General features: G+C 37.3%; 1 protein-coding gene across 2 annotated transcripts in view; it reads left to right on the forward strand.

Moving 5' to 3' along the window:
- Positions 1-21,527, forward strand: part of POLR2B (RNA polymerase II subunit B) — a 49,535-nt gene that overhangs the window by 16,588 nt on the left and 11,420 nt on the right. The window contains exons 7-16 of one of the 2 annotated variants that reach the window (XM_004009846.4): positions 4,047-4,211; positions 5,938-6,134; positions 6,285-6,404; positions 7,167-7,353; positions 10,807-10,950; positions 11,190-11,329; positions 11,425-11,536; positions 14,904-15,058; positions 16,164-16,362; positions 16,659-16,827. In XM_004009846.4, coding sequence (XP_004009895.1) covers positions 4,047-4,211; positions 5,938-6,134; positions 6,285-6,404; positions 7,167-7,353; positions 10,807-10,950; positions 11,190-11,329; positions 11,425-11,536; positions 14,904-15,058; positions 16,164-16,362; positions 16,659-16,827 — 1,588 coding nt within the window. The remainder of the gene's footprint in view (positions 1-4,046; positions 4,212-5,937; positions 6,135-6,284; positions 6,405-7,166; positions 7,354-10,806; positions 10,951-11,189; positions 11,330-11,424; positions 11,537-14,903; positions 15,059-16,163; positions 16,363-16,658; positions 16,828-21,527) is intronic. The other variant, XM_060417145.1, reaches the window with a different exon arrangement.

The raw sequence follows: 21,527 nt of genomic DNA on the forward strand, positions 1-21,527 counted from the left end.
AGGAAAAGGAGTGTGTCAAGGCTGTATATTGTCACCCTGCTTATTTAACTTATATGCAGAGTACATCATGAGAAACGCTGGACTGGAAGAAACACAAGCTGGAATCAAGATTGCTGGGAGAAATAGCAATAACCTCAGATATGCAGATGACACCACCCTTATGGCAGAAAGTGAAGAGGAACTCAAAAGCCTCTTGATGAAAGTGAAAGAGGAGAGTGAAAAAGTTGGCCGAAAGCTCAACATTCAGAAAATGAAGATCATGGCATCTGGTCCCATCACTTCATGGCAAATAGACGGGGAAACGGTGTCAGCCTTTATTTTTTTTGGCTCCAAAATCACTGCAGATGGTGACTGCAGCCATGAAATTAAAAGACGCTTACTCCTTCGAAGGAAAGTTACGACCAAGCTAGATAGCATATTCAAAAGCAGAGACATAACTTTGCCGACTAAGGTCCGTCTAGTCAAGGCTATGGTTTTTCCAGTAGTCATGTATGGATGTAAGAGTTGGACTCTGAAGAAGACTAAGCGCAGAAGAATTGATGCTTTTGAACTGTGGTGTTGGAGAAGACTCTTGAGAGTCCCTTGGACTGCAAGGAGATCCAACCAGTCCATTCTGAAGGAGATCAGCCCCGGGATTTCTTTGGAGGGAACGATGCTAAAGCTCCAGTACTTTGGCCACCTCATGAGAAGAGTTGACTCACTGGAAAAGACTCTGATGCAGGGAGGGATTGGGGTTAGGAGGAGAAGGGAACGACCGAGGATGAGATGGCTGGATGACATCACGGACTCGATGGACGTGAGTCTGAGTGAACTCTGGGAGTTGGTGATGGACAGGGAGGCCTGGCGTGCTGCAATTCATGGGGTCGCAAAGAGTCGGACACGACTGAGCGCCTGAACTGAACTAACTGGTCACAAGGCTGCCATCAAGGTTTTTGGGCCACAGTCATTGTAAGGCTTATTTTTGTGTGATTGGCAAGATTCAGTTCCTTGCCACGTGGTGCCCCTCCATATAGCCCCTAACAACATGGCAGCTTGTTTGTCAGAGTAATTGAGCAGAGCCATAGAGCATATGAACAAGATGGAAATAGCCGTCTTTTATGCCTTAGCCTTGAAAGCGACATCCTGTCGTTTTTGCCATGTTCGTTTTGTTAGGTGCAATTCAGCACATCCAGTCTCTTCTCCAGGGGAACTGCAGAAGGCAGTAACAGAGGCCGGGATCATTGAGTGCCATCTTAGAAGCCACCCAACGTAGGCATGTTACATATGATAATGTAATCTAACAATAGCATTTCTTGACTATAGCTCTGTGCCAACTATGTTACTTAGGTTACTTGATTTAATTTTCATGGTTCCCCTGGAAATTTGTTGTAACTAATTTCATGTATATTTTTATTTGTTAAAATTTTTAATATAAGTCATGTATGCACATTAAAATGGTTCAGAAAAGTACAAAAAGTAGTCTTCCTTTGACCTCCAGTTTCTTCCTTCAGAAGCAGCTACTTTTGATAATTTCTCATGAGTCCATTCAGAAATAGTCTTAATTCAAAAACAATGTTTGCACCTTGCTGGTATCTTTTAAAAACAAGTTTAGATCAGCAGTTTTTCATTATTTCTGAGATGTGACACTCCATGTATGGATGTAGTGTAATTTATTGAGCCATTCCCTTGTGATGGACAGGGAGGCTTGGCGTGCTGTGGTTCAAGGGGTCGCAGAGTCGGACACAACTGAGTGACTGAACTGAACTGAACTTGTGATGGATGTTTAGGTTTCCAGTCTTGTGCTCTTGTAAACACTTCTGCAGAGAGTAATGTCACTTTGATGTTTTATAAAGAAGAACTTGAACATAGAGGTTTAAGGGCTTCAAGTTGAAAATCCCATGTAGAATAAGTGTTTTAAAGAATTAAAATGGTTGTTTCTTGTGACTGGGGGTAGAATGGAGCCCAGCTACAAGTGTTTGAGAAAGATCCTCAGGTGATTGTGATGTGGATTCTTAATTGATAAGTGTTGGCCTGGATTATGGAGGGCAGAAGTAATAGGAACACAGTATATTAGGGAGATTATCATGGAAGCTATGGCCAAAATCAATTAATCAGAGGCAGAGAAAGGAAAATCATCTAGACTTAGTGATAAAGTTTGATATAATATGAGGATGGCTAGAGATCCTATGGTTCTTTCCAGAATTTTCATTTAATCAGTTGAGGAATGGGGCTTGGGGGCCCATGTTGTTGTATTTAATTCCCTGGAATATTCTCATGCAAAGCCAGAGCTGAAAATCGCTAGCAAAAACATAAGGTCTTTGTCTTATAATCATGAAATAAAAGGATAACATTTTAAAGGGAATGAAATGAACAGTTTAGGTTTATGGTCTTTATTTTGTTGACATTTCAATTTACATGTATATTTGTGTATAGTTATTTTTAGGGGATTTTGCTCTTGCTTTTTCTGACTGTGCCATGTGGCTTGCAAGATCTTAGTTCCCTAACCAGCAGTGAAAGGGCTAAGTCCTAACCACTGGACTAGCAGGCAACTCCCTCTATGTAGTGTTTTTAACTTTTTTAAATTCACAGATAGTTGTTCATAGTGATTGTGTCAACTTGGAAGTTGTGGCTTAAAGGTGTAGCCACCTGCCCATTCCCATACTCCGTATACTTTTGCCGTGCTCTGTAATCAAATCTGGCCAAGTGTGGGACACTTGGTATCTCACAACTCTTTGCATCAACCAAGCTTTGTATAATCATTGCCCAGGGCTTCACTGTTTCGCGTACTAGTGCCCGCAGTAGCTGTTTTATAACAATCTGAAACCTTCCCTCACCTCTCTTAACTTTACAAATTAGGAAATGGAGTTTAATTACTTACTTGCCTTGGGTCTTGAGGCTTGCTGACAAAGAGACTGAAATTAGTATTCTCAGCCATTGAATTCCCTGTACCTTATTAAGCTCCTCAAATATGTGTGCCCCAAAAGAAGACTAGTCTGTCTGCCTGAAGTGGAAACACTGTGGTTATGAGTATCAATAGCCTATAGGCAGCCATGGGAAAAAAAAAAAGATTGTATTGTTCTATCCTGAGGTTCAAGATAAAATAGAGGACTTCCAAGAATTGATTTTTAGACAGAATGTAGTGATGCCAGCAGTACATGGTGTAGGCATTCTTTTAAAATGTTTTGCATATTCTGAAAAAGGTCTATGATGAAAGAGGTGGAATAATTGTTGAAACAACCGAATGGCAGTTGGAGCTGTGAGGATTGTGGATACAGGAAAAAGACCAGGATGAAGATTTAGATATCAGTTATGAAAGTTGTTACTGAACACTCATGAGATGAAGTAAGGTTTCTAAGGAAGGAGGCCTGAAGTAGGAGGAAGACAACAAACAGTTATTAAATGGACCATGATAATGTAGGATTATGAGGCCAAGAGAAGGTAGAGTTTGATAGTAAAGGAAAGAAATTTGATTAAAATTGAGAAACCAGGTCTTTGTATGCCAGTGAAGGCTAGTGACTTATTTCATTTCTGTGTGCAATTGAAGAGAGAAATTGTAAAAGAGAAGCCTATATGAAAGAGACTGTTTTTTTAATATTGAATAATCATTCATATTTGGAGGTATCTCACCGACCAACTCTCAGTTTCTTTTTCATTCTGTCCTTAGCTTTTTCCCACATTTGCCTGTCTGTTGTCTCTCTTATCTTCCCTTCATCTATTTCTTCCAGACTTCCTAATTTTTTTGGTTGGGGGAAAGGATGAAGGGTAGTCTGTTTATATTCTTTTGCGGTCAGAGTTTCCAGATACAGTCTTGAGGTATTCTAGAGCATCTTGGCAAACAGAGAGTAGAGAATGGAAATTCTCCAGCTCTGAATGACCAGCCTGTCCATCAAATAAGTAAACCTGTTGCAGTGGTGTTTGAAAAGCAGCCATAGGACATTCCTTAGAGTATGAGAGGGATGCTTTTTTTGAAATACATACAATGGACATTTATATGAAATGGTTCTTATGATGTTTATATATGGCTGTAATCTCTGTATTCTCATATTCTCATGATTTTTTTTTCCTAGGGTGCAAAGAAGAGTGCTATTGGTCAACGTATTGTGGCAACCCTACCATATATCAAGCAAGAAGTTCCCATCATTATTGTGTTTAGAGCATTAGGTTTTGTGTCTGACAGAGATATTTTAGAGCATATTATTTATGATTTTGAAGATCCAGAGATGATGGAAATGGTAATGTGCAAGGAAAATGTATTCATAGTGTTTTTCAAGAGATTTGAAGTTACTGACTGTTGTTAATCCTAAAACACAAAAGAAAGCTGCTCTGAAGATCAATTTAGCTGTTGTAAACCCCATTCTATTTACCGTATAGCAAAAGCCTTCAGCCCTACCTTGACTTCTTTATGTAAAATTGACCTGAAAACTAGAGGCAGCCAGAGTCATTGACAGCAGAAAAGAAGAAATAATAATAAGGAAAATCATAAAGGCACACTAGTCTGATGCAGTTTAGTAAGGGGAAAAGAGTTGATATCTTAAAAAAAAAAAAACAACTTTTTTTTAAAACATTTCAAAGTTACAGAAAAGTTACAAATAACTCTTATATAGTCTGTGCCTGTATTTAGCAGCTGTTACTTTTGCCACATTTAAGATTCTTTTTATCTATATATATACATTGGTTTTTTTTGGATCATTTGAAAGTGAGTTTTAGGCATCATGCCCCTTTATTCCTAAATACTTCAGTGTATATTTCATAAGAATCAGGATATTTACTCACATAATCATAGTGCAGTTTTTAAAATTGGTATTTTGGTGTTGTATATACTGTTAACCTGGAGCTCTTACTCAAGTTTTTGCCAAAGATATTGATAATGTCCTTAATGGCATTTTTTTTCCTGGTTCAAAATCCAGTCAATCATCTGTTACATGTCGTTTTTAATGTTTGCTTAATGTCTTTTAATCTTCCCCTGTCTCTTTCTGTTGTTTCATAACACTGAAGTTTTTGGAGCGGGTAGGCCATTTATTTTATAGAATATCCTTCAACTTGGATTTTTCTGATATTTCCTCATGATTAGATTCAATTTACGCCATTTCTTGGCAGGACAAATCTAGAGATCATAATGTGTGCTTCCCAGGTCATCACATCAGGAGTCACGTGATGTCATTTTGTCCCATCATTGGAAAAGTTAATTTCACAGTGGCAGCTGTTAGGTTCCTCCACTGTAAAGTTACTACTTTTATGGGAAGGTTTGTTGAGTCTAGATAAATACGCATTTCCTCGTCAATCATCCTTGTCTAAGGAGTACTTGATATTCTTAAAGTTGTCCTGAATTATCCAAAGTCTTTAAGACTACAGAGAAATAAAGTAAAATATAGTCTAAACATTGGTCACAAAGTTAGAAAGTGAAGTATATTTTCGTTACTAGAGTATTTATTGATATGATTACATGACAAAATGGATTCTGTTTAGATTTTACTTTAGGCTTTTGGCAGTAGTTATGCTTTTTTCCCCCTTAATACTTAAAGATAATTATTTAGATAGTTAAAAGAAAGGATAAACCTCTTAAACCAAGGCTGACAACATTATGACACATTTATTCATTTGAGCTTAGTTTGGGTGTTAAACTTCTCTAAATTGATTTTAGATATTTCAAAGGAACTTTTCTTAAGCTATTGTTTATTAAAATGTAAAACAATACTCAAACCCACTGTGCTCTGTTATAATGGAATTGTTTGTATTTTTCTGGAAAGTATGATTGTCCATGCTGATCATTTTTTTCAGAGTTCCCTAGGTCAGTAAGGTGTTTTTTAAGTTCTAGGATGTTGTGTTTCCTTGAATTTCTAAAAATATTTGAATATTTAGATAGGTGTTCATAGGGATATTTAACATATTATAAATTGACAGTTGCCTTATCTTAAAGATAATGAATTAAAAAATAATTTTATTTTAATGAACGGATAGGTTAAACCATCACTCGATGAAGCTTTTGTCATCCAAGAACAGAATGTTGCACTAAATTTCATTGGTTCAAGAGGGGCAAAGCCTGGTGTTACCAAAGAGAAAAGAATTAAATATGCCAAGGAAGTATTACAGAAGGAAATGCTCCCTCATGTTGGCGTCAGTGATTTTTGTGAGACCAAGAAAGCTTATTTCTTGGGGTACGTCAGATTTCTTTGTTCTAAGTTCTTTGCCAAGATGTGGTTGAGATGGTTTTTCTTAAAGCTGAAAATGTCAAAATTGATGTTTTTAATATATGTTTAAAAAAAAGGAAAGCCAAAACCATGTGCTTTCTCTTTCTTTTTTTAAAGGTATATGGTTCATAGGTTGCTGCTAGCAGCTTTGGGTAGAAGAGAATTAGATGACAGAGATCACTATGGAAACAAAAGATTGGACCTTGCTGGACCACTACTTGCATTCTTATTTAGAGGGTAAGAAATTATAGAATGATACTGTTAAAAGTAGATAAATTTCACTTTAGATTGGTTATGGCACATGGAGGTGCTAAGAAACTATCTTGGCATGCATAATGGGTGCATGTGAAGTTTGCTACATTCTTTGCCAGTTGTGCAGTTTAGTTCTGTTTCATATTAGAATTTCAAGATTGTGGGAACGTTAATCACTTGTTTACAGTTTCTTTCTTCCTCTCTACCATGGCAAAGCATTTGAGAAAGCCCAATTATTGATTGACTTTCTGAGTGCTGATACTGGAATTTTTATTAGCTTTGCTTTGCAGTTTATAAAAACACAAAAGCTAGAGAAGAAGCAGTGATTGTGTCAGAATTAAGGTTATATGTGATTTTTATTTTATTCTTAATGTTTTTATATTTTCTATAATGAACATGTACTACTTCTATAATTGGAAAAACTTATTTGTAAAAATTATGTAGACAGTTTAGCACAAAAATGATATTAGCAATGTTTTGTGCATGTTCTGTGATTTATTGTGTTGAATGTTAGTGTTTTTCAACCTTGTTTTGGTACCACCCCACTAAGGAGCCTCTTTCGACTATTTTTTCCCTTACTGCTTTGCTTGTGTATGTTTTTGTACTGTATGTACATCTGTGCTTTTTATATAAAAAAGAATAACCCCCCTCCTCATCTCAACCACTTTTCACCTCCTTGTGGGCAACAGTGTCCTCGTTAGAATTCATATTACAGACCTTGACATGTTTAAAACATTTTATTGGCAGAATGTTTAAGAATTTGCTTAAAGAAGTACGGATCTATGCCCAGAAGTTCATTGATCGTGGAAAGGATTTTAACTTGGAATTGGCAATTAAAACAAGGATTATATCTGATGGCCTAAAATATTCTTTAGCTACTGGAAACTGGGGTGACCAAAAGAAAGCTCATCAAGCCAGAGCTGGAGTATCTCAGGTAAGGGTGTCAGCTGTGACTACAGGTTTGGTAAGAAAACTTTACGAAACTAATAGAATCTTCATTTATTGAATGTAAATTGTTTTCCCTTTTTCTGTGTCTTGGTCAGATATAAAAGTACTTGGAGGCTTTTGAATTACGAAAGTGAAAATTTTCTTAAGTTAGCTGTCAGCATTACTAAGAGATTTTAAAGTTTTGACTCTCATCAAGATATTTAATAAATTTACATAGGTTCTTAGGAGGTGAAACAGTCTATGTTCATGAAATTTTTCTCTTAAAAATTCCATATTAGAAACTGATAGCCAAGGAATAAATTATTTTGTGTAATGTAATACTTCTAACACTGATTTCTGTATGTTGCCCTGTTTTATGTACAATGATTACAGTAGGTACTCTCAGAATAATTAATGGAGGAAACATTTTACAAAAATGTCTCACCAGGTTTTTTAATTTATTTTTTGTAATTAGTTTTCATATGAGACTTAAAACTTACCATGTATATGTTTAGATTTATGGAAAGGATCTCCCCCTCATTTGCTTTTTTTTAAAAAAAAAAACAAGCCTACACCAGTATCACCTGATTAATTTGGCATTCAGACACCAGCTTGAACCTCCTGATTCCTGGAAGTCTAAATATCTTAAGAATTATGGAAGGATGCTCATAACCCAGTTAAATTTCTAGTTTCTTTTAGTTTAGTAAGGATTTGTTGACTCTAGTTGATATTTGTGATGCTGGGTTCACAGGTTGATTCCAGCCTTCAAGGAGCTCACCATCTATTAGAGGAAACATTTGTCCTTGTATATCTCGCTGTGCCTTGAGCTGAATTATGATAAATGTCATCCTGCCAATTGAGTTCAGTTCCTGGGTTTTAAGATATGCCAAGAGCTCTGTCACACATTGGATCTGCAAAAAATGAGTGAAACATGATCCCTGATTTTCAGTAGCTTACAGTGTGTACTCAGATGTAAACAGATATTACAGCATGGTACAGGGAGTATTAAATGAGAGCTATGCATGCTTGCTCTATGGGGATGCTGGAGAAAGGCATATAGCACTGCCTGAGAGTGTGAACAGAAATGTTTTCTTTAGGAGGTGGTGTGTGAACTGGGTCTTGAAGGGTAGTGGAGAAATTAGCCCAAGCCTTGGAGGAGGGTAGAACCAATAGCTCATAGGAAAACTGGAGAAAATTTCTTAATATCTTGAAAAAAGGGACAGAGGGAGAAAAGGGCACATGTATGTGGGAGGAGCTAGATCATTCTAGTGTTTTCAAATCGAAGTGGGAGAGTTAGAAAGGTGGGGTTGGAGAAGGGAGCTTGGGAACACCTTGTAGAGGGGCATTCATTTTTGCTTTTTAGGTTCAGTTCAGTTCTATCACTCAGTTGTGTCTGACTCTTTGCGACCCCATGAATTGCAGCACGCCAGGCCTCCCTGTCCATCACCATCTCCCGGAGTTCACTCAAACTCATGTCTATTGAGTCAGTGATGCCATCCAGCCATCTCATCCTCTGTCATCCCCTTCTCCTCCTGCCTCCAATCCCTCCCAGCATCAGAGTCTTTTCCAATGAGTCAACTCTTCGCATGAGGTGGCCAGAGTACTGGAGTTTCAGCTTTAGCATCATTCCTTCCAAACAAATCCCAGGGCTGATCTCCTTTAGAATGGACTGGTTGGATCTCCTTGCAGCCAAGGGACTGTCAAGAGTCTTCTCCAACACCACAGTTCAAAAGCATCAATTCTTCGGCGCTCAGCTTTCTTCACAGTCCAACTCTCACATCCGTACATGACCACAGGGAAAACCATAGCCTTGACTAGATGGACCTTAGTCGGCAAAGATAATGTCTCTGCTTTTGAATATTCTATCTAGGTTGGTCATAACTTTTAGGTAGCTTCACAGTAAATGTCATTGTGGAGAAAAGATTTGAGAAGGGCATAGTTGGTGGCAGAAAGATTGTTGCAACAGGCTCAGTGAGAAATGGTTAGAGCCTGCAGTAGAACAGTTCTATGGAGGTAGAGAGTAGAGTCAGATTTGAGAAATATTAGGAAGTTTGGAAAGCTCTGTGATTAGTTGAATGATGGAAAACTCCATAGAACAGAGAGAAGAGAACAGTTCTTCCTGGAGGTGGTCAGATGTCTTCTATAGAAGTGGTAGAATTTCACCAAGCAGAGCAGAATGGGGAGTGCATTCCATCCTGTGGCAGTTGTGGAGGTGAGATATGTTCAGCAGTGTGGATGGAGTACAGGCATTCTGAAGACTATAGTAGGGGAAGGTTGTCTGGGACTTCATTGAAAAGAGCCTCAGTGTCATGCTCCTCTAGCTGGTGGGGAACTGTCTAATATTTTTTAATTCGGTGAGTGATATGAGCTTACCTATATCTGTTTTTTAATAATTCTGGTAACTGAGCAGAGTAGATTGGAGAGGACATTGCAGGGACTTACGAACTAATGATAGTAGTACAGGTTAAGAGGTGAGGAGCTGGTTTTTTGCTGTGACGTTGGGAAATAAGAGTTTACAGGATGTGTTTATTGATGTATGAAAGGAGGAAGTCAGAGACAAAGATATCATGAGATTTCTAGGTTGGGAGATAAAGGGAAGGGTGACACCATTAACCATGATAGGAGATTTAGGAAGGAGGATGGATTGTTGTAGGTGTGGGGAAAGAGGTGATGTGTTATTAGGTACATTGAGATTGTGTTGATTGCTTTATATGTCTCTAAATATTACCGTACTTACACAAGTATTACCTTGCTTGAAGTGAAGTGAAGTTGCTCAGTCGTGTCCGACTCTTTGCGACCCCACGGACAGCAGCCTACCAGGCTCCGCTGTCAATGGGATTTTCCAGGCAAGAATACTGGAGTGGGCTGCCATTTCCTTCTCCATGGGATCTTTCCAACCCAGGGATCGAACTCGGGTCTCCTGCATTGCAGACGGATGCTTTACCGTCTGAGCCACCAGGGAAGCCCATTACCTCCCTTAGTGTTCTGTAAATATTGAATCTCTGTGTTGGGTTCAGAGGCCTCAACCTGGAAAAAGTTCTGGGGTGGGTTAGTGATATTTGCTATTGGCAAAGGAGTGAGAGTTGGTAGCATTTAACACTTAGTGCCTGATGTTTGCTAAGTACTGTTGTAGGTACTGGGATACAATGGAGAACAAAACAAGTTTAAAAAAATCCCACTAACATCCAAATGCTTGGAGATAGGCCATAAAACATTTGTGTGGCATGTTAGAACTATATGTCATATATTTGCTATCCTTGCTGTAAGGGTCAATTAAGTTACAAGAGTGAGCGGAATTATCCAGGGCAGATTGGAGAAAGGAAGGATGGAAACAGTTGTTTCCATCAACTGAGTGGATTATATTTGAAAATACGACTTTGCCTCATTTTAGTATTTGCCAAAAATATGATAGTGTAACAGAAATGCCCAAGCTCTATAAAGATTTGTTATTGTTTTCTAGGTATTAAATCGCCTGACTTTTGCATCTACTCTTTCTCACCTGCGTCGTTTAAATTCTCCCATTGGTAGAGATGGCAAACTAGCAAAACCTAGACAATTGCATAATACATTATGGGGAATGGTGTGTCCTGCTGAGACCCCAGAGGTAATACATTAGAATTTATGTTCAAGACAAAAAATACAAGAATTATCATGTAGAGTATAATTACTTTTATAAGTAACTTTTAATTTTATTTAATTATCTAAGTGTAGTATAGAACTAAGTATTATAATTTTGTTTTTAGGAAGTAATATATTCTGAAATCAAATTGGAGGGGAAGTGTGGAAAAGAATTTTGAAAGGCATGTTATCAGTATGAGTAATATGTACTTTATTTATTCCAAGGGCCATGCTGTAGGACTTGTGAAGAATTTAGCCCTGATGGCTTATATTTCAGTTGGATCTCAGCCTTCTCCAATTCTGGAATTTTTAGAAGAATGGAGTATGGAAAATTTAGAAGAAATTTCTCCTGCAGCTATTGCTGAGTGTGTATAGATGCAATTAAAAAAAATTATTAATTTTCGGTTATAGCTTATTACAGAGTTACTATGTACAAAATACTTCTGGTTTTTTATTTTAGTGCAACCAAGATTTTTGTTAATGGCTGTTGGGTTGGAATACATAAAGATCCTGAACAACTTATGAACACACTACGGAAGCTGCGGCGTCAGATGGACATCATTGTGTCTGAAGTAAGAATCTTTAATTATTTAAGAGGGCGTGATCTCTGGGATTTCTGAATGAGGCATAAGGCTAAATGAAAGCTATCTTTGCATTGATATCTTTCTTGAACTGGTGTCCTTTGAATTTTAAAGTATGTTGTCAAAAAAGTCTAGATGATATTTTGAGCTAGATTTAATAATAAAGTATTGTTTACTTTAATGCCTTAGATATATGCATCTAAAGTTTTGACATGTAATTTATTATTAAAATAAATTTTGGAATTCAGATTACATTTTAAAGTGTATTCTTTGAGAGTCTTTTTGTGAAGCTGACAATGCTTTTAAAAAGGGAATGATCATCTCTGATAACCTCCTTTGTTGGAATCCAGAGATTGGTTCTTGAAATGTGATATACCTCTATTAGATTCTTTTATGTTTAGGTGGATGTTGAAGTGCTCTGGGTATAGGATTGTTTTTTCTTTAATCATCAAAATACCAAATGAACTTTATTCCTCTCCAAAATATGGCTTTTGCTTTCAGTGTAATACGTTGAGGGCTGGGCTCAGGCTTTTTTTGATTTCCCCAAATCTGCACCTTTGGGTCTTTCTGGGTGAAAGTTGATTTGGAGAGAAACTAACACACTTTAGCTAGCCACCTGTCTACCTAGCAAAGCAGAGAATCAAGGTTTCGCTGCTCCAAGTCTTCCTCTAGCAGGCACACTCTGCGTTTTGAGCCAGAGGTATTCAGAGCTTGAAGTCAGGAGCAGCTTGCTTCACTTGAGGGCAGCAGGCAGAGATAAGAGAAAGCCCAAGAACCAGCATTGTGTTTTTTATGATTGAGAATTTTGTTAATGCCGTGCAGTTTGTTTCTGCTGAGGTTTACTGTGTTCTCTAGGATAAAATGTAAGTTCTTCATGCTGTTTATGCCTCTTTACCTTTCCGTGGGCCCTTTCCCTCAATCTGGAATGATTGTGCTCCCTGTCACCCATGCCTCCTCAAAAACGAGTAATAGGGAGAAGGTGTTTTTTACCTTTTTTAAAGATAAATCTCACTAATTCTGCAAAACTCTAGTATTAACTCTGGTCTTCTTCAGGATACTTTACCTGATACCCCCCCCCCCCCCCGCCCCCAGTTTGATTTAGATCAGAGGTTGGCAAACATTTTCTTTAAAGGACCAGATATTAAATATTTCAGTCTTTGCTCACCTTACAGTGTCTGTTGTGTATTCTGCTCTGCTGTTGTAGTGAAAAGTAGCCATAGACAGCACACAAATCAATATAACTTTATTTTTTAAAAAGTAGATGGCAGGTAAGGGCAGATTTGGTCTGTTGGGCTCTTCACTGAGCCCCTGATTTAGACCTATCTCTGTGACTATATAGCATATTTTCCTTGAATAAGTTATGAAAAATGCATATACCAGATAATATCTATTGATTTATGTGCCTGTTTCTCTCACTTATACTGTTAACATCTCAGAGGCAAGGAATGTGTCTTAATATGACTTTATATTTTCAGCTTTGAGTGTGGTGCCTGATATGTAGTGTCTGACAGTGAGTGTTTGTTGAAACTATAAATGGGCCCTGTGTCTTTGAACTGGGCTGTTTAATCTCCTCTTGGAGAATGTTGTTAGGAGCCTCTTAGTAGGAGAATTGTATATGTTTTTTAGGAGTCTAGTACTTTTTCTTTTCCTTTATGTTTTCTGATAACCAGAGTTTCTCAACTTACCATTTCTAACTTCAGCTTTGTGTTGGACCTGTTAGGCTTTCTTGTCACTAGTCTTCTTGAGAACACCTATTTCCTTTGGAATACAAGATTCTGTTTGGCCTTTGAGGAGACACAGCTCAGTTTATGTCTTTCTGTTAAGACAAAAGAGCTATATTCTATTAGGAATTCTATTATATTCTATTAGGAATTCTCTAAGGATTCAAGGAAAGCATTTGAGAATGCTGTTCATAGTGTTTTTGTTCACACACACGGTTTCATCTCAGATTTTTTCTAAGGATAGGAAGTGGGCTAAGAATGTGGGACATTTTCTTTTTCTTGGCGTTTGACTCTTTACACTTTGGGAGAACTTAGTGTTTCTTGATTAAGCTTTAATGAATTACTGTTGTTTTAAAACTGAATAATCCAAACTTTTTCTTTAAATAAACCCAGTCTTTTTTTTTTTTCCTATGGCTACGACACATGGATTGTGGGGTCTTAGTTCCCCCACCAGGTATTGAACCTGGGCCCCAGCAGTGAAAGCGCAGACCAACAGGGAACTCCCTACCCAATCTTTTCTTTAATAAAAGTGTATCCAGTTGTGATTTCACCTTTTGAAAGTACTTTTAAGTAGAAATACCAGTCTATTTTTTCATTTCCCAACTCATTAGCAATTCATTTCTTAGTTGACTTTTAAGATTATATATTAGATCTAGAAAATTCAATGGAAATTTTTATTTGTTTACTGCTTGACATTGGCACTTCAAATTCTGTAGTGCTTTTAATATTATGTTCTTTATTGTAAATTTTTCCAAAATATTTTTGATATTTTCCAGGAATATATTTTCTAGCACTATCCAGTAGAAATGCAATGTAAGTTACATAGACAATTACATTTTTCTAGTATTCATGTTAAAAAATTTAAAAAAAAAAAAAAAGGGTATTTCCTGGTGGTCCAGTGGTAGGACTATATGCCTTCACTGCTGAGGGTATGAGTTTAGCCCCTGGTCGAGGAACTAAGATCCCATGAGCCACGTTGTGTGGCAGAAAAAAAGAAAAGAAAAAAAGAAATAGATGAAAATAAATGTGTTTTATTTAGCTTAATACATCAAAAATAGTACAATTTCAACATACAATCCATGGAGAATTATTAGTGATAAGTTTTATCATTGAAATTCAGTAAGTAGTTTATACTTACAGCATACCTCCTTTTAGAATGGCCACATTTCAAGTGCTTAGTAGTGACCTGTGGCTAGTGACTGCTGTATTAGACATCTAGATTTTAAACCATTTGCTGATAGACTATCATGAGAAGTCAGGCTTACACCTGGGAAAGCTTGATTGAAGCAGTGACACAGGGCTGGATATTGAAAGGTTACACAGTGAAGTATATGTAATTATCAGAGACAAAAATAAGAAATTGTCACATACTAGTGTTTTGATATCCAAAGTACATTTTCTTCATATTTTATTTTGCATGACATTACTACTAGATGTTGTTCAGCTCTGTAATGACCAAGGTTAAATATTTATCTTCTATAAAATTTTAAATTATACCTGGGTTTTTAGCATATTGAACAATGATCAACTAAGATCTGTTAGTTTTATCTGATAATTTATTAATGTTATTTTATCTCAGCCTTAATGATACAGAGAAAATATAAGTTCATGAGACTATTTTGTCTTCTTATGTGCAGGTTTCTATGATCAGAGATATTCGAGAGAGGGAGATTCGGATCTATACAGATGCAGGCCGTATTTGTAGACCACTTCTAATTGTGGAAAAACAAAAGCTGCTTTTGAAGAAGAGACACATTGATCAATTGAAAGAGAGAGAATATAACAATTACAGGTAAGAACATGCAGTTAGAAAAAAAATGAGATATAATTAATATGACATAAAACATTTTAAAGTGTGTCATTCAGTGGTTTTTAGTATAGTCACAAGATTGTACAACCATTGCCACTATCTAATTCCAGAATATTTTCTTTGACCCAAAACAAAAAAAGAAACTCTGTACTCATAAGCAATTACATTTGTTGTTCTTAATTTTTCTTAAGTAAGAGACTTGAGGCTTCCCTGGTTGCTCAGACGGTAAAGAATCTACCTGTAATTCAGGAGACCAGGTTCAGTCTTGGGTTGGAAAGATACCCTGGAGAAGGGAATGGCTACCCACTCCAGTATTCTTGCCTGGAAAATTCCATGGACAGAGGAGCCTGGAAGGCTACAGTCCAAGGGGTCGTTATCAGTTGGATACAATTGAGTGACTTAACTCTTTCAAGAGACTTGTATGGTCTTATTTAAGAATAAAAGTCTATGTGACATGTAGACAGTAGACTGTCTCTACTAATAAAAAGTGACCTACATAGGATTCTGAGCTTCCACTGCTTGGAGGGGACTCAGGTTTGATCCCTGGTCAGGGAACTGGAATCCCACATGCATGTGCTGTGGCCAAAGAAAAAGAAATAGCCTATGTGATGAAGTAATATATAATATGAACAATATAATAAATTTAATAAAAAGGATCTTTTACAATTTATTATTAGTGATATATGAATGTATATAGTTTTGTTATAAAAAATTTCAAAAAACAGATGTAATAAAATATGTAAAAGCCTCCAGTTCATACCTTCCTTTTCGAAAGTAAGTACTGTTACCACTTGGGGTATATATACCTCCAGACCTTATTCTTTGTTTTTATATACTTACCCTCTAGCCTCCAAGTAGGTTCTTTAGATGAGAGCAGATAAAAACAAACTAATAGTAGTTACAGAGCCATACTTTATGTGCATTGTTCAGTAACTTTTTTTTCCCCTACTGTTAACAATAATATACGTATTTTAGGACTTCCTGTATGAGTATATACAGATACAGGAATACTCTTTATTAAGTAGGGAGCTTAGTTAACTAAGATAGTTGAGGAAGTAAGGAAATTAAATGAATTCTTCTTTTTTAGTTGGCAGGATCTTGTGGCCAGTGGGGTGGTAGAATATATTGATACTCTTGAAGAAGAAACAGTGATGCTTGCAATGACCCCAGATGATTTACAGGAGAAAGAAGTAGCTTATTGTTCCACATATACACACTGTGAAATTCATCCATCAATGATTCTTGGTGTTTGTGCCTCTATTATTCCTTTTCCTGATCATAACCAGGTTGGTACCAGTTTTTAACTATGCTTTGTGAGGAATTGGGGGGAAGTAGAATAAAAATTAGAAACGAGTCTATAGTTTCTTCTGAAAGAAAAGCCTTGTAGTGTAAAGGCTATGGATTACAGCATTTAATATGCTCATTCTTGTGTTTGACTCTTAAGAGCCATAATTGCTTATTCCAGAAGAAGTAGAAACTTTACCAACTGTATTTCTGATTTATGAAGTACTGTGTATAGTCTGTGTATTTATTTGGAAGTAAATAAATTTTCATTGATTCTGCTTTTCATTTCTACTTTTAGTCCCCTAGAAACACATACCAGTCTGCTATGGGTAAGCAGGCTATGGGGGTTTATATCACCAACTTTCATGTTCGTATGGATACGTTGGCCCATGTTCTGTATTATCCTCAAAAACCACTTGTGACTACACGTTCTATGGAGTATCTGCGATTTAGAGAGCTGCCAGCAGGTATGTTCAGTTTTGTTCTACATTTTGTAAGATCCTGCCATGGTTAAGGCATTTTTGTGGGTGCTTTGAAGGATTAATAGAATGCATATGACACAGTGTCTGTTCTCGTAGAAGTTACAATGTGGCAGGAAAATATGAGCACAATTAAATAAAAAGGTAAATGTGTGGAAAGTGTTACGATGGAGATATAGATTCCTTTGCAAGCACAAAGTGAAAGAAATGATTGATTCCTATTGGAGTCTAGTGCCAATTTCATGGGGGAGGTAGCATTTTGACCTAGAGTAAAGTTGATAGGGTAGTTGAATTTGAGAGCTGGTTTGAACCAGGGCCTGGATGTGTGAAATCAACTGTTAGTACTTACGTCAGTTTAGTATGGCTAGAGTGTAAATGCATGGGAATGAGACTTGATCTCCTGAGATGGAGACAGTGGGTTGAATTTTATTTTTATTTATTTATTATTTATTTATTTTTTTACTTTACAATATTGGTTTTGCCGCATGTCAGCATGAATCCGCCATGGGTGTACACGTGTTCCCAATCCTGAACCCCCCTCCAGGTCATCCCAGTGCACCAGCCCCAAGCATCCTGCCCCTGCATCAAACCTGGACTGGCGATTTGTTTCTTATATGATATTATACATGTTTCAGTGCTATTCTCCCAAATCATACCACCCTCTCCCTCTCCCACAGAGTCCAAAAGACTGTTCTATACCTCTGTGTCTCTTTTGCTATCTCGCATACAGGGTTATTGTTACTATCTTTCTAAATTCCATATATATGCATTAGTACACTGTATTGGTGTCTTTCTTTCTGGCTTGTTTCACTCTGTATAATCAGTTCCAGTTTCATCCACCTCTTTAGAACTGATTTAAATGTATTCTTTTTAATGGCTGAGTAATACTCCATTGTGTATATGTACCACAGCTTTCTTATCCATTCATCTGCTGATAGACATCTAGGTTGCTTCCACGTCCTGGCTATTATAAACAGTGCTGCGATGAACATTTGAGAATGAAAATGTCTAGCCTTTTTGAACAAGGAAGTAATACAATTGGAAGTTTATTTTGAATGTCATTCTGGCTACCACCTATAAAATAGAGTCAGATATGGTATTAAGTAGGGAGATAACTTAGAGGTTCTTGCAGTGGTCTAAGTGAGAATTGGTACAGTTCTTACTAAGAAGTGAAAAAGTATAAGGGATTGGAATACATTTGATAGGACTTGATTACTATTTGGATGTGAAATTATGAAGAGAGGGAAGAAAGGAATTGGAAATATTGTTGGTGTTCTTGGCTTGGGTGATCTAGCAGAGAGAGAGACTATTAATAATATTGGGAGTATGTTAGAAGAAAGAAGAGGTTTTATTTTTAAAATTAATTTTTATTGGATTATAGTTGATGTACAGTATTGTGTTAAATTCTGCTGTACAGCACAGTGAGTTGGTTATACGTACATCCACTCTTTTTAGGTTGAAAGAAGAGGTTTTAGAGGTAAGATAACAAGTTCAGTTTTTGACATGTTGATTTTGAGTTGCTGCCACAACATCTCAGGAATGATCTTCCAACAGTGAGTTGCAAATATAGTTAGAAGAAATGTCAAATCAAGAGCTGTGAAGTTTTTGATATGTTAATGATAATTATAGATGACTGTGATATTTCTCAGGGAAAATAGAAAAAGTCAGAGACAGCCAGAACTTGGGGAAAAGAAATCAGGAGAAGAGATTTGAGATGAATCTGATAAGGAGAAAACCCTGGAATTTCCAGGAAGAGATTTCAGAACAACAGTTTCTTGAAATAGTGCAGAGAAGTCTGAAGGGTATGAGAGATTTGAATATAAAGGAGACAGCATGGTTCTTCCACACAATTGTCTTACCATATTATTAGCAGAATTTTGGCTTTGACTGTGGATAACACTATTTAGTAAAGTGTACCTTGTAAATAGTGGCTTTAAATCATTTACTGTAATATGGGATCTAGCATTTTGATAGATTCTCACAGCTTAGAATGATTTAAGAGTCCTCCACAAGGGGTTACCCTTGTCTAGAAAAAGAAACTAGAAAAACAGAATCTGTTACTTTGTCTGCAGTGTGCCGGTATCTGGTCTGTGTTTGCAGTGCCCCTGTTTCCTTTGACATTTAGATGATAGTTTCTTTATTGCTAGAGAAGAAAAGAAATATTGGTGAAGGATTGAATTTGAAATAGAATGTTCCTTTGGCACTGCTATGAAGTGGTAAGGGCATGGCTGTGGTAGGGACCACGTGCCTTTCAGTTTTGTTGCTCCTTCATGCCTTAATCTTGTTAGCTATTTTAAAACTTTATTTTGAGATCATTTAAAGCTTGCAGAAAAGTTTCAAGACTGTTAAAAAGAACTGTATACCGTTCATCCAGATTTCTGGGTTCACATTTTACCACACTTGCGGCGTTCTTTCCCTTTCTTTTTCTTCCTAAACCACTTGAAAGTAAGTTGCAGGCCTGGAAGCCCCATCACTCTTTAATTTTTCAGTGTATATTTTCTAAAAACAAAGACATTCTGCACAGTACATCTGTCACCATCAAAGGGTCAACACTGATCCCCACCTAATCAGTAGTCTCCCAATTCAGATTTTGCCAGTTGTCCTCATAATGTCCTTTATGGGTCTAGGGTCTAATCCAGGATTCTGCATGTCTCTTTAGTCTGAAACAGTTCTTGGTCTTTCCTTGTCTCTTATGACCTTCACATTTTTGAAGAGTCCAGGCAAGTTACTTTATACATTGTCTCTCAATTTCAATTTGACTGTTGTTTCCTGTGGTCTATATTTCAGGTTATGAATTCTTGGCAGGGCTAACAGAAGCGGTGCTTCATTCTCAGGGCATCGTGTCAGGAGGCATATGCTGTCTCTACGTACCATTGTTAGTGATTCTAACTTTTATCATGTAATTAAGATAGTGACTGTCAGGCTTCTCCACATTGTATTAATTATAAGTATTGTGTACTTACTCAGTTCAATTCAGTCACTCAGTCACGTCCGACTCTTCGACACCATGGACTGCAGCATGCCAGGCTTCCCTATCACGAACCCCTGGAGTTTGCTAAAACTCATGTCCGTCAAGTTGGTGATGCTATCCAACCATCTCATCCTCTGTTGTCCCCTTCTCCTCCTGTCTTCAATCTTTCCCAGCATCAGGGTCTTTTCCAATGAGTCAGTTCTTCGCATCAGGTGGCCAAAGTATTGGAGTTTCAGCTTCAACATCAGTTCTTCCAATGAATATTCAGGACTGATTTCCTTTAGGATGGACTGATTGGATCTCCTCACAGTCTAAGGGACTCTCAAAAGTCTTCTCCAACACCACAGTTCATAAGCATCAGTTCTTTAGTGCTCAACTTTCTTTATGGTCCAACTCTCACATCCATACATGACTATTGGAAAAACCATAGCTTTGACCATAGCTTTGTTGGCGAAGTAATGTCTCTGCTTTTTAATATGCTGTATAGGTTGGTCATAGCTTTTGTTCCAAGGAGCAAGCGTCTTTTAATTTCATGGCTGCAGTTACCACCTGCAGTGATTTTGGAGTGCCCCCCCCACCGCCAAAAAAAAAAAACAACAACAGCAAAGTCTGTCACTGTTTCCATCGTTTCCCCATGTATTTGCCATGAAGTGATGGGACTGGATGCCATGATCTTAGTTTTCTGAATGTTGAGTTTTAGGCCAGCTTTTTCACTCTCCTCTTTCACTTTCATCAAGAGGCTCTTTAGTTCCTTTTTGCTTTCTGCCATAAGGGTGGTGTCATCTGCATATCTGAGGTTATTGATATTTCTTCCAGCAATCTTATTAAGTAAGTAATAAGTCTCTGTTAGAAGATACTTTGAGAGGATGTAAATATCCCATTTTTTTATCTCACTTTCGGCCATTAGTTTACTGTGTAAGTGTTGCCAAATGGTAATCTTCTAATTTTATCATTCTTTCCTTTTCGATGCTGAAATTGTCCCAGATTTTCCAGCGAGAACATCTTCAAGATGACTCCGTTAAGTTCTCATCATTCTTTAAGCACTTTCTTACCTTTTGTCTCATCTTGTGCCTTTCTTCCCCTAAACTTGGACTTGGCCATTTCTTCTTTTAGTGAAGGAATAGTGTGTGGAAACCAAAATCTGGGTGCTGGGCTTGGTCCTTGGTATTAGAATGTCATCATTTCTAGGTCCTCTCAGCTGCTGGTGCTAGGAAAATATATATATGCATATACTCCTCTCACTTTTAACTATTTTTATATCTATATATACTAAAGAACCGTGAGTTTATACCACATCTCCCAGTACAACAGTGTAGTGTTTTAGAACTCCATTCTCTGACAGGGAGAAACCTGGCTCCCATTGTCTCCAGTATGTTGAGTTATTTGCTACGTCTATTGATGTAACCAATCTCCTGACCCTCCTGGCTAAATAATTAGCTCTGTCTCTGCCTAATATGCCAGCTGCATTGACCAGATTCTGATTTCTAATGGGAAAGGGCAGATTGGGTTATCTTAAGTGATCTTTTGATTAGTATCATTCCTATTTCTGTAGGGTACTGTTACCTTGGATGGTATCTTCTGGGAGCAAAGATCCTTGTGACAGAAGTTCACCTTGATTTAAAGCGGGTCAGGGTACTTACAACTTCCTTAGTGCTGAGCTGAGGTTTGAAGTGGTTGGGGAGGGCCTGACTGACAGATGAATTGTAATCCTAGATTT

Source organism: Ovis aries, chromosome 6 (assembly GCF_016772045.2).
Source record: "Ovis aries strain OAR_USU_Benz2616 breed Rambouillet chromosome 6, ARS-UI_Ramb_v3.0, whole genome shotgun sequence".
In the NCBI taxonomy this organism is placed as follows: Eukaryota; Metazoa; Chordata; class Mammalia; order Artiodactyla; family Bovidae; genus Ovis; species Ovis aries.